Consider the following 12,350-nt stretch of genomic DNA (forward strand, 5'->3'; position numbering starts at 1 on the left):
TCTAGATGACTTAGCCCTGTGCCTGCACTGTCCATTATGCTTTCTGCCCAACTGAAGAAAAACAAAACCACACCAATGCCTTTGGAACCCAAAGGGCAAACGACACAGCTGACCTGGCGCCAGGGGTCCTGTGTTAGCAGCCGTTACCGGTGAGGGCATCACCAGCTACTAAACAGGGCCTTTTGCTTGGTACATCCCACGATGCCAGGTGAATGTGGGAGGAGTCTGGGTGTAGTCAGGAGGGGCCCCTGAAGCCAACACCATCCTAGGTGTGCAGATGGGGGGTCCGGGGGGGGGCATCGTGAGGAGCTGACAGCATCGAGTGTGCAGGGGCCCCTCGGGAGCTGAGGAATGAGCCCTCTGGTCTTCCAGCAGCAGGTTCCTGAGTGACCCCCCAGGACACCCACAGCCACAGGGGAGGCCAACTCTGCCCACTCCCCGCCAAGGGGACATGCTGCCGTCTGCGTCCAGAGCCTGCTCTCCTGAGGCCTAGGTCTTGCCCTGGGGCCCACTCTCCAACCCCCTGCCCCTGCCTCCGGCCTCTTTGGGGTCTGCAGAACAAATCCCAGGCCCCTTGGGGGACTTCAAGGCTCCCCGGGGTGTCTCTCAGGTCTGAGCTTCCTGACCCTCCTTCCTGCCGAGAAGCCTCTGCACACTCCCACCTTTCCCCAGCTGTCTCCCCCGCGGGGACGTCCTCTCCAAGGCCCAGTTCACGCTACCTCTTAGGAAGGAAGTCTCCACAAAGGCCTCCCTGCACGACCAAGGGCCTGGGTTCTAAAGCGTCCTCATGCCTGGCCCATCTAGAGGCCAGGAGCATAAGGTCCCGGGGAGCTGGGCCTTCTAACAGAGAGCCTGGCCTCCCCGGCTCCAAGGGGTCCAGTCCGGGCCCAGCTGGTAAGAATTCGCCTGGGGCCAGGCCCCGGCACCGCACCGCCTGGGGATCCCAGGGAGAGCTGGGGTCTCTGCTCAGGCGTGTGCTTGCCTGGTCCTGCCCACCCCAGAGGGGACCAGGGGGCCGGATCCCCTCGTCAGGGCACACGTGGCCGGAGGGGCGGGAAGAGGTCGGCGGGGTGGCGCAGCCTGACCCTCCCTCCTCTTTCTTCCCCCTCCTCTCCTCCCCTTCCCTCCCGCGGCCGGGGCGGCGGCGCAGGAGTTAACGGAGGGGGGGGCGGGGCGAGGCGGCGGGCGGAGCCGGCGCGGCCGCGGGCCAGGCGCCCAGGCGCGCGCGGAGCGAGGGGGCCGCAGCGTCCCCGCGCGCGGCCCGGACCCGGCAGGAGCGCGGAGCCGCCGCCGCCGCCGCCGCCGCCGCCGCCGCCGCCGCCTGGCCATGCGGCTCCAGGGCCGGGGAACTGGGCTCGGGCCCGCGCCGCCCCCCGCGCGCCGCCCCCGCTGAGCCCGCGCCCGCCCGGGCGCCGCCCGGCACCATGGTGCAGAAGTCTCGCAACGGCGGCGTGTACCCTGGCCCGAGCGGGGAGAAGAAGCTCAAGGTGGGCTTCGTGGGGCTGGACCCCGGCGCGCCCGACTCCACCCGAGACGGCGCTCTGCTCATCGCCGGCTCCGAGGCCCCCAAGCGCGGCAGCATCCTCAGTAAGCCGCGCGCGGGCGGCGCGGGCGCCGGGAAGCCCCCCAAGCGCAACGCCTTCTACCGCAAGCTGCAGAATTTCCTCTACAACGTGTTGGAGCGGCCGCGCGGCTGGGCTTTCATCTACCACGCCTACGTGTGAGTGCCCACCCGGGCGGCGGGCGCGGGTCGCGAGGCACCCGGGCGATCGGCCGCTGGTGGCCCGTGGGCGCACAGCTGCGGGCTACGAGGGCCTCCGTGTGTGTCCGAGCGCCCGCGTCAGTCACACCGTGTGCCTGGGGTACCTTGGTTCAAGAGAAGGGCAGAGGTTGGAGAGCGATTTTGGAGACGTCTGGTTGGAAGGAGTTCTGGGGTCGGGGTGGGGGCGCCTGTCCCCCTCTCGCGCCCGCCAGCGGCCTGGTTGGGTTGCATCAGTCCCTCCCCCGCAGGATGGGGAGATGTGCAGCGCCCCAGCCTCCCCTCCTCAGCCCTGAGAGGCCCCTCCCCACGGCCACTGCACCGAACAAAGGGCCGGCCAGGGAGGGAGGGCGGCGCTGCCCGTCCTGTCACTGGATCTGGACTCCTAGAGGGCCCCCTCTAGATGGGTTCCCTCAAAGAAGGGGGAATGGGGGGAGGGGTTGGCCCTCCTTCTAGGGTGCGCTTCTGGGGTGCTGCAATGGCGGAGGGGTCCCGTCGTTACTCTCCGCCCCCAGCCGTGGGCTCAGGGTAGATAGTTGGCTGTTCCTGCCCCGTGGTGCCTGCACCCACCCCTGGCCTGGCCTGCGTCGCCCCCCTCCCCCCCCCCAGCACAGCCTCGAGCCCCTGCCGCGGCTCGCTGGAGGAGCAGGTGCATGCCTGACGCCCCTGCGCGCGTTCTGGGCTCCAGACCCCCTTTATTGCAGAGTGGACCCCCAGGAAGAGGGGGGCCGCCAGCCCTGGCCCTGGGAGGGCTGTCGGTGGCCCTGGGCCCGTTGTTCAGGGAACTCCTGGCTCCTGCGCCAGGGCTGGTGGCCACAGGCCGGCACTGTGTGCACACGGGTGTTCGAGCGTGTGGTGTGTGTGTGTGTGCGCGCGCACGCGCGCCTGTGCTGGTGGCGAGCACAGCCTCTGAGCCTACAGGCGCTCTCTCCCATCCCAGCTAGACTGGGCCCAGGACTCGGCCATTTTGTGAGAAAGAGGCATTTGGGGATGGGAGTGAGGGGTGGATTCTGGGAAACCGTCTCCGACCAAGTGCCCACCTGGGATGAGGGGGTGTGTGCCCGTGAGTGTGCCTGTGACCTGTGAGTGTGTGCTCTGGACGGACCCTCTGTGGGTGGGGGAGAAGACCCTGGGAGGAAATGCCAAGCTGCTGGAGGGATAGGTGTCCTGGGGGTCCCCACAGCCCTGGAGGCCTCCTGGCCACTGTTCCCAGCCCCAGCGCTGAGCCACCCCGGGAGTCCCAAGAGGCAGAGGCTCCCCTGGCACTGTGTCAGCCCCCGCCTGCCCCAGGGAGGTGACCTGGTTCTTCCCGGGGCGGACATGCCCAGGTGCGCTCTTCCTCCTTGGAAGAGCCCCGTGCCTCCTCTCCCTGCCGGGCGGGGGCCAGCTCTGATCAGCCAGGTCCTGGCCCGAGGTGGCCTCTGGTGTCTGGGCACAGCCCAGCGGTGCCCCCACTCCTGTCTGACCTGTGGTGCGGCTGCTGGAGGGTTCGCTGTGCTTTGGGCACGAAGGTCCCCGCCGGCGGCACTTCCCGGGGTCCCCTCTGTGTGGCCTCTCCCTGCCCAGGCCCGAAGTGGCCGGCCCCTCCGTGCGTCCTGCGTCCTGGAAGCTGCAGCCTTCAGAGCTGGGAACAGAGTGTGGGGACTGGGGGCCAGGCAGCTGCTCTCGGGTGTGGGTCTGCATTGCCCCCGCCTCGGGAGTGCCCGAGTCGGGACAGGTGGGCCTGCAGTGTGTGAGGGTCCAGGGGCAGTGAAGGGGGCAGAGCTGCCCTTGCCCCCAAGGCATTGTGGAGGCCACCGCGTGGGGTCTCCACCCTCCCGGCGCCGGCCCGGGGGTGCTCCTGAACGGCGACATCTCTGTCCCGCTGTTGCTGCTCATCGGTCACCCCCCGGCTCCCCGGGCCTGGAATTCACTAGCTGTCCCCAGGCCCAGCCCATCCTTGGGCCCAGCCCACTGGACTCAGGAGGCCTTCACTGCCCCCATATGCTGGTCCCCAGTGGTGCGGCCTCCCCTGTGCACCCCCCGCCCCCCAGCAGGGACTGGCCCTTGTCTGTTTGGTTTGTTGATTAAACCAGGTCAGGCCCCTCCTGAGCTGGGCCTGGGAGGGGCAGTGGGGGCCGGAGTGGTCGTGGGGCTGGGGCAGCTGCCCTCCTGGGCCACCTTCCAGCAAAGCCTGGCTTCTGGAAGGCAGAGGTGTGCTGAGCCCTCTGGGTGTCAGAGGCGGGGAGGGAGGTGGCCGCCCTCTGGCCCCCGGGCTTTGTGCGCATCAGGCCAGGTGCCCCTGCCCTTTGCGGACGGGCTGTCTCCATGGACGTGCCTCTGGGCCTGGAGCCATCGCCATCACTGCTGCTGCCTGTGGGGGCGGGAGGCTTCCCTGAGTCAGGAGGATCCTGGACCAGGCTGAGGGGAGCCCGCCCGGGCCCCCCTCCCAGCCCCGAGGCCCCTGCAGTGTCCCTGCCTCTGCTCTGGCTGGAGAGGGAGAGCAGTCCCCGGTTGGGCAGGTCCCCGCCCCGCATGGCTCTTCACCCAGACCTGGCCGGGATTCTGGGCGGGCAGGCTGGTGTCGTCCGCAGTGAGTGGGGGCCCTGTCGCGAGGAGCTGGGCCGTGTGGGGTGGGGAAGGGGTGCATCTCAGCTCACCATTGCCTGCCCTTCACAGCCCCAGGCAGGTCTCGGGGCTCCGAGGGTCTGTGCACCCCTAGAGCAGGGCATCTTTACACGAGAGGATTTTCTAGCTATGGTCTAGGGTTTTCATGAGTTTCTCAGAGGGGGTGTGAGCCACAGAAAAGGCCCCCAAACACTTCAGGATGCGTGTCCAGGCCAGTGGGGCCCCAGGGGCTACTCATCTGCTTCAGGCGAGCCCTTGGGGGTCCTTTGAGAGCCTGGGTTGGGTGCGTGGCCCCCTCCCCTCACGGGTGGGAGCGGCAGCTGCTCCACCATGGTGAGGGGGTGGGGGGTCTCCCCGAGGCTCGAGTTAGGAGGGGAGGGGAACCGCACGTCTTCTGGGCCGGCCCTCTGTCCGCTGGTCTCAGGGCTTCCTCACTTTGTGGCCCCATTTTCACTGGTGAGGAAACCGAGGCTGAGACGGTCGAGTTCCTGAGTTGCCCCACTCACGCTGGACAGAAGGGGTCTCGGCCCAGTGATGGGAACTTGGGGTGCAGATCGGTTGACTTTTCCAACATCCAAAAGCCACTTGGAGTTGCCAGGTGAGACTGTGTTTGAAATAGGTGGGATGGAAAATGCCGGTGACTGCAGGGCAGGGACTGGCCCCTGGAGGCCGGGGCTCGCCTGAGCGGCTCACTCTTGGGAGCTGCCTTCTCTCGGGCCAGTCCAACGAGCCCCCTCCGTCCTCGGATGGCGTCCAGGTGGGTCTCGGGGGGCCGCTGACATTTCGGGGCCTGTGGCTGGGGCAGCGGGATGGGGGCCTGGGGCCTCAGGGCCCAGCTGCAGTCCCCTGCGTGGCCTCGGATAACTGGTCACGTGCAGGCCGCCCGCTGCCCCTCTCACCTGTCCGCCCTCGGGTGGGCAAGCGTGGGCCCACGTGCTGGCCTCTCTTTTCCTCGGTGTGACTGCACTTGGGGGGCGTGGGGGCCCCAGGGCAAGTGGCCCTGGGTGTCTGCTTCTGAGAGGAGACTGGGGTCTGAACGGCTGTATTCTCAGCTTCTTGCAGCTCCCAGACCTCGCTGCAATCTTGGGGAGGAAATGTCTATTGATTGAAGAGTTGGAGAATCTCATGGAAATTTCCCCAAAGGTGAAAACGGTAGGAGGGTTGTGGTTTCCAGGGAGACCAGGGCTCAGTAGACTGTCCCCAGTAGGCTGTCTGGAGACCTCAGGCCTCATCGTAGGATTTCTCACCCACAATAAGACAATGAAGTGTTTTTTAATGAAGTGTTTCTTAATCACGGTGTCTAATTACACTGTCGTGAATCCCCGCAAACGGTCTGTGTCCTCAGGGTGATGGGGTCGGTAGGAAGCTCCGTTCTTGGCAGTTTCACAGATCAGAACAAAGAAAAATCTGTTTTGTTAGAAACCGGTACAAGTCAAACATTGAAACTAGTCTCTACGGAGACTCGGCGGGGGGCTTCGACGTGGGCACCGCCTCGGAAAACACCTAAACCCGGAATGATTGTGAAGAGACCGGCTTGTTTCCAGGAGCGCAGCCCGAGCCTGGTGGTGGATAGAGCATCTCAGGGGGTTCTTCCCGGTCCGTTTTGGTCAGTAAGTGAATCCTAGGCTGTGTTAATCCCCGCGCGCCTGCGTGTCCACGGTGAGGCCCGGGGTCTGCTCCTGGCCACTGCTCACAGGCGTCCTGAGTCCGTCCTGGCAAGCCCGCCAGGCTGCCCCCACCCCCGGGAGCTGCGTTCTGAATGCCCCGGAGAAGGGACAGGCTCCAGAGGACCGAGAGTTCTCTGGGGGCTTTCGTGGAAGGTGCTGAGGGCCAGGATGGCGGTGGGGGACCCCGCGGAGGGCCGAACCTCCGCTCGGCACGACAGGGCGGGACGTGCTGCAGGCACTGCGGGCTTGCGACCCTTTCCTTGTGGGGGACGGGGGTGGGGTGGGGCTGGGGGCCAGGCCTGGGGCTCACGATGCTGGGCTGGCCCTGGGCTGCAGCCTTCTGCCCCTTCCTGAGCCAAGGCTTGTGAGAGACCTTGGCCTGTGTCCGGCAGCCTCATTATAAACCGTGCTGCCTGGGTCACCTCGTGGGCGGGTCATCTGAAACGTTCTCGAGTGTAAACGGAGGGCCTTTCCTGCATGGAGATCGCCGGGTACGTGCCTTAGTCACGGACGTCACCTCGTCACCCCCACGCCCCATCAGGTGTGGTGTGAGGTTATAACCAGTGATGGTTCAGGGGGCGCGCGTGGGCAGAGGACGGTGAGCCGTGGGGACCGTGGGCTCTGCGGGGGCCTGGCGGGGAATCCTGCCTTGGGCCCGGTGTCCCCTCATCTGTGACGTGGGGACACCATTCTGTGCTTGTCTCCTGTGACTCACTCAGCACAGTGCTCGGAGCGTGTGACGTTCACGGGGTCCTGGCCGCGTTGTCTGTCACTCAGCAAGGAGGAAGACCAGGCAGAGGGAGGCGGGCGCGTCCGGGACAGCACCCCGCGCCGTCCGCCCTCCGCGCGGCCCGGGTGTGTTCTCAGTCCCGTCGGCCAGTGACCGCGCCTGGATGGAGGGGTTTGGGGCTGCTGTGAACGTGGCCGCGTGATTAGACACGGGGCCCCCGTCTGAAGCTGTGTTTGTCCAGGAGGACTGGCCGTTTTCCTAAAGGACCTCACTGTTCCACAGCTGCCCGGGTATTGGGGGAGGTCTTCCTTCCACGGCTGAATGGTCCCAGCGCCCTGGACCTCCGAGCATAGAGGCCAGAACGGTTTTGGCTTGAGAAGGACCACTGCGAGCGGGTTGTACCAATGGACCCCCAGACCGTAAAGGGGACCCCAGGTTTCCGCACGGGCTGCGTCCTGATGAGCTGCACCCCCTCCTAAGCTGTCGTGTGGTGACTTAGTGTCACGTGGGCCGCCAGGCTGAGCCCATCTCCTGGCGCTGCCCCGGAGCATGGGAGACTCCTTCTAGCACAGCCACTCCCTTCTGAAGGCTGGTGCCCGGCTGTGCTTTCCAACAGCCGTTTGCTGACAGCTCTGCGGCATCGGGAAACGGGCCTCATCCGTGCCATGCAGTTCCCTCCCAGCTGTGGGGCACCTGGCCAGCAAGCCCGGGCCAGCTTGGTGAGATCCGAGGTAGAAAGAAGAGGGGCGTGCGGCCCCGAGGTTGTCCCCCAGGGACTCTGCCTTCCATGCTGAGGGGAGGGTTTGACGCAGCTGCCCCCGCCCCCTAGGCCTTCTTTCCACTGTTCTGCAGGCGGCTGTGGCCCGATGACCGCTCCCAGCTTGCTCCCCTGGCAGCTGGTGGGTGCCGGTGAACCCCCAAAACCCCTCTTGGTGAGGTGGGCGCGTGCAGGAGGGGTCAGGGCAAAGAAATGACTGTTTCTAAAGCCTGTTTGTTCCTCGTGTGAATTAAGGCAGCCATGGCCGGAGCTGGGGGGAGGTGGTCCGGGTGCTGTTTTGCAAACGGTCTGGAGTTAGGGAGAGGGCTGGTCTTTGTTGTCTGAAGCTGGGCTGCACCAAGCTTCTAATTCATCCAGGAGGAAGCAGGGCTGGGGATGCCTGGGTCTTGGAGGCCCTGGGTGGGCAGCTCTGGGGCCTGCGTGCCTCCCAGTGGGGCTGCAGGGCCCACATTCCTCAGTTTGCCCTAGTGCGTTTGGGTGGCTTCATCCACAGCCCAGCCAGAGCCCCGGGGCATGCAGGCCCCAGAGTTCCCTACTGTGAAGGCCTGGGTTTGGCAAGTGCAAAGGGGGTTCCCTGGGGAACGGGCAGGATGGTGCCTGCTGAAGGGAGAACAGGGACAGCGGCAGGACTTCTACCAGGTGTCCTGATGCCGCGGGGCGGGGCGCAGGTGAGCCGGGCTGAGTGACGGACCCAAGCGCGCGCTGGTGAGCGGGGCCAGCGGCGCTCAAGCCCGGCAGAGGCTGGGTGAGGGCTGCGCCTTCTCCAGCAGCCCCAAGGACGGTGGGGAGACCCCTGGCCTGGGGCGGGTGCCCACCCACGAGGGGGCTCTCGCCTCTTCTCGGCCACCAGCGGCCCAGAGCCTCGGTCCCACTGCCCAGCAGCTGGGATCGGCCCAAGGGAGGGTGCACTGGAGCGGGCGGGCCTCTTCCGGCCGCTCCTCGCAGAGGCCGTGTTGGCTTCCCTTGGTTGAGACGTGAGGGTGGGTGTGTTCCAGCCGCCAGCCCTGAGTCTGACCTTCATCTCCAGGATGTACTCAGAGCCGAGCGTCCTTAGGCTCTGCCGGCTACCCGGCTTGAGTAAAATTAGGTCTTTAATGTCTTCAGATTACCCGGGATATTTTTTTAAATATTTATTTATTTGTTTATTTGGTTGTGCCGGGTCTTAGTCGCAGCACGTGGGCTCCTTAGTTGTGAACTCTTAGCTGCAGCGTGCATGTGGGATCCAGTTCCCTGGCAAGGGACCGAGCCCGGGCCCCCTGCATTGGGAGCGTGGATTCTCTGCCACTGCGCCACCAGGGAAGCCCCCTGGAATAATGCACAGAATAAACGTACAGAACCGCGTTTGTTCCAGAAAGTCCTACTCGGACTCGTTGGAAACAGCGTCTCCAGAGATTCCTTCATCGTCTGTTGTGGGGACAGGTCTCAGCTCCCAGGTTGTCCCTGGCTGTCTGCTGCGTGTGCCCCCGCCCAGGCCCCTCCCTCCTCTGGGTCCTGTCTGGTCCGCCCCTTCCTTCCCTGGAGCCTCAGTCTTGACCTGACTAGAGAGCTTAGAACTTCCGAGCTTGCTTTTACATTTAGGCTTGGAAAAAAATATTGGAAGGGTTTGTCTGAGGAAAAGGCCAGTTTCTCCTGGGATTCCAGGCTTCGGGGGAGGAAGCGGGGGCGGGGGAGGGGAGTGGAATGTGGAAGTGGGAGGAGCCTGGGTGAGCACCTGCCGATCCATTTCTGTTCCTGGGAGCAGGGCTCTGAGCAGGGCTGCCAGTCCTGCCGGGCCTGGCTGGGTCCACTGGCGTTTAGAAGTCTGTTCTCCCTGGAGGCCCTCCAGCAGGAGGGCAGGGCCTGACCCGGGGTTCGACTTTCACCCGGAGGAACAGGAAGCGAGAGCATTTGGAGCTCAGCCTCTGGCGGGGGTGACCCGGGTGAGCCGAGGCGGGACGGCGTGCAGGGCGCTGGCCGCGGTCCTGATCACGAGCCCACGGCCGTCTGTCCAAGCGAGCTCCGTGCGGGACATGGAAAGTGGGGAGATTGGCCCATCACTGGCTGGCCTGCGGACGGGGCGCTTGGGGCAGGCGCGTGGCCGCTTGCTTCCGCCTCCCGATTCAGCCTCTTGTGCTCGCAGAGCTCTTTCCTCCTTGGTCAACGTTCTCCAAGACGGTCCTCTCCGCTTTGTGCGGTTTGATTAGCTGAGAGCTGAATTAATATCGTGTGGACGGAAATCCAGTGTTTCAGGCCAGGTGGTGGGCAGACAGCACTGCGTGGTCTGAGCGAGAGGGGCTGGCGGCCTCTTAGAGACACACTTGGTTATGGTCCATTACCTCTTCTGATTATGAAAATTACACACGTCCACCGTAGGAAACGGAGAAGATGCAGAAAAGCTGAGGAGGAGCGTTTGTCTTTCCCGATTGCCTTCCGGGCATCTGTGCCCGTCTCTGCGTTTCTTAAAGGAGATCGGATTCAGGCTGTCGTCCTCCTTCGTGCTAACCGTGTGTGGTGGGGATTTTCCCGTGGAATCAGACAAGTCTCTGCTGGACGAGTGTTGGGCTTTGTCTCTGTCATCAGGGCTCCTGGTGCCCCTGGGGTCGGGGGAGCATGAGGTGGCCCTGTCACTGATCCCTCACCCTACGCCCTCGGTGGCTTATGGCTGGGGAGCAGACGGCGCTCTGGCCTGGAGAAGGACCCAGGCAAGCCCGCGCCTGGTGGCCCCCCGGGGTCAGGACCAGGGCTGGTCCGGGAGGGGGCTTGTTAAACCGAGGTCCTGCCCATGGCTGCCACTCGAGGTGTGCAGATGGAGGCCAGCAGAACACCAGGAGTGTTTCTAGGGGACCACTGAGCTATGACCCATGGGGCACGGGGGAGTGGGCCAGCCCGAGAGCCGCTTGGAGGGTGTTCAGGAAGAGTCCGGGGGAGCAGGCCTGGCCGTGCTGTCGACCTGGGGAGGCGGGTCTGTGAGGGGCCCTGGTGTGGGGGTACCCTGAGCGCCTGCATGGGTTCCTGTGCTCACGAAGGGGATGTCAGATGCCCAGGGTGGTCCAAACTGACCCCTCGTGGCGGGGGAAGCACCTCTCCCCCGAAAGATGGTATTTGCCCTGGGCCCTGACCTCAGAGGGCTGTCCACGGCAGTGCCTCCCACAGGGGACCCCTCCCCTCCTCACCCCGCTCCTGCGCAGGCTTCCGCGCGGTTGGGGCTATGGGACCCGCAGGGCCGGGGGTCAGCCATGCTGACCGTTTCGTCAGGCCAGCTCCCTGGACAGAGCCTGGCACTCAAGGGACCCCAAAGGTGGCTGTGCTGGGGGTGTGTGTGGCAGGCCTGGGGGACGCACCCCAAGATGGGGACCCCCAGAGTGAGCCGGGGCCGGGGGAGACCAGGACTTACAAGGACAGAGCTCAGTGTGGACCGTGGAAGAGAACACACCTGGAGGGGGACCCCCGCACCACAGCACAGGAAATCACCCAGCCAGCGGCTGCCTGATCCCCACGTGTGGATGCTAAGGCATCCCGGGGGAGGCTGGGGCCCTCCTTGCCCCCCAGGAAGCCTCAGAGCAGTGTCCTTCTTTGAAGGATGGGGTCAGGTCCCCTGGTGGCAGGGGGTGCGGGGAGCAGTGTGGGCAGAGGGGTAGGCTCTCCCGCCCAAATCTGTGCTGGCACAGGGGGGAGCTGAGGCACGGGTGGGGAGGGCAGAGGGGAGCTGAGGCACGGGTGGGGAGGGCGCAGAGGGGAGCTGGGCACGGGTGGGGAGGGCGCAGAGGGGAGCCGAGGCACGGGTGGGGAGGGCGCAGAGGGGAGCTGGGCACGGGTGGGGAGGGCAGAGGGGAGCTGAGGCACGGGTGGGGAGGGCGCAGAGGGGAGCCGAGGCACGGGTGGGGAGGGCGCAGAGGGGAGCTGAGGCACGGGTGGGGAGGGCGCAGAGGGGAGCTGAGGCACGGGTGGGGAGGGCGCAGAGGGGAGCTGGGCACGGGTGGGGAGGGCGCAGAGGGGAGCCGAGGCACGGGTGGGGAGGGCTTGCCTGGGCACAGACGGGCGGATGGGCCTTACCCTCTGCTTCAGTCCCTGACAACCTGGCCTGTTTCTGTTTTTTTCTTTAATTGATGTGAAATCCACAGAATGTGCAATTATTCAATTTAATTTAATTCAAGGGAGGCCTCAAATGCCAAGGCCGGAGCTGGACCTTCCCAGGGTCTGGGACTTCCTGGGTTGGGGCCTGTCAGGTCTGAGGCGTTTACTGAGCACTTACTTGCCGTGTACGGGGGCCTGGCGGGACTGCAGTGGGCCTGGCGGGACTGCAGTGGGCCTGGGTGGGCGGCCCTGTGGGCGGGGCTCGTTTCCAGGGTAGGGTCTGCACACGGCCGCCCACTCCCTCGGGCCGCGGCGGGATCTCAGAGCGATTCCTCGCGTCTGGCTTGTTTGCGCCCGGAGCAGCCATCAGGAGTCCAGGCTTCCTGTCGCCCAGAGACTGGCAGTGGCCCCAGGTACTGGAGGCAGAGCAGTTCATTAAGGGTGAAATTAGATTCCGGGCTGCAGCGCCAACTGCAGTCCTGATGGACGAGGCAGCGGGAGGTTCCCCGGGGACCCGGTGTGGGAGCTTGGACCTCACGCTGGCGGCTCCGCCCCCGTCCCCTCCTGGGCTCCCAGGCCACCCGGCCTTATCGGGATGGGCGTTATCCTGGGGAGACCCCGCCAGTGGAAGCGTGCTCAGGCTCGGCCCCGTGTGGCCGCGGGGAGCTGCATCACAGCCTCCGTTTTCTCATCTGTAAAGCGGATGAGCACCTTCTTCCAATCTGCTGGGCTGTCGCCTGCCTGGCGCGTAGCTGC

At 65.5% G+C, this 12,350-nt stretch overlaps 1 protein-coding gene across 9 annotated transcripts in view; it reads left to right on the plus strand.

Annotated features, from left to right (window-relative positions):
• Window positions 1–1,389: 1,389 nt before the first annotated feature.
• The window catches only part of KCNQ2 (potassium voltage-gated channel subfamily Q member 2), a gene marked incomplete at its 3' end in the record, with an annotated part of 50,565 nt that continues 39,604 nt past the window's right edge, over window positions 1,390–12,350 (plus strand). For all 9 annotated transcript variants that reach the window (XM_079945931.1, XM_079945934.1, XM_079945935.1 and 6 more), the window contains exon 1: window positions 1,390–1,720. In XM_079945931.1, the coding sequence (XP_079802057.1) occupies window positions 1,425–1,720 (296 nt within the window). In that variant the 5' untranslated portion in view covers window positions 1,390–1,424. The remainder of the gene's footprint in view (window positions 1,721–12,350) is intronic.

The sequence above is a fragment of the Stenella coeruleoalba genome (genome assembly GCF_951394435.1).
Source record: "Stenella coeruleoalba genome assembly, chromosome: 15".
Taxonomy (NCBI): domain Eukaryota; kingdom Metazoa; phylum Chordata; class Mammalia; order Artiodactyla; family Delphinidae; genus Stenella; species Stenella coeruleoalba.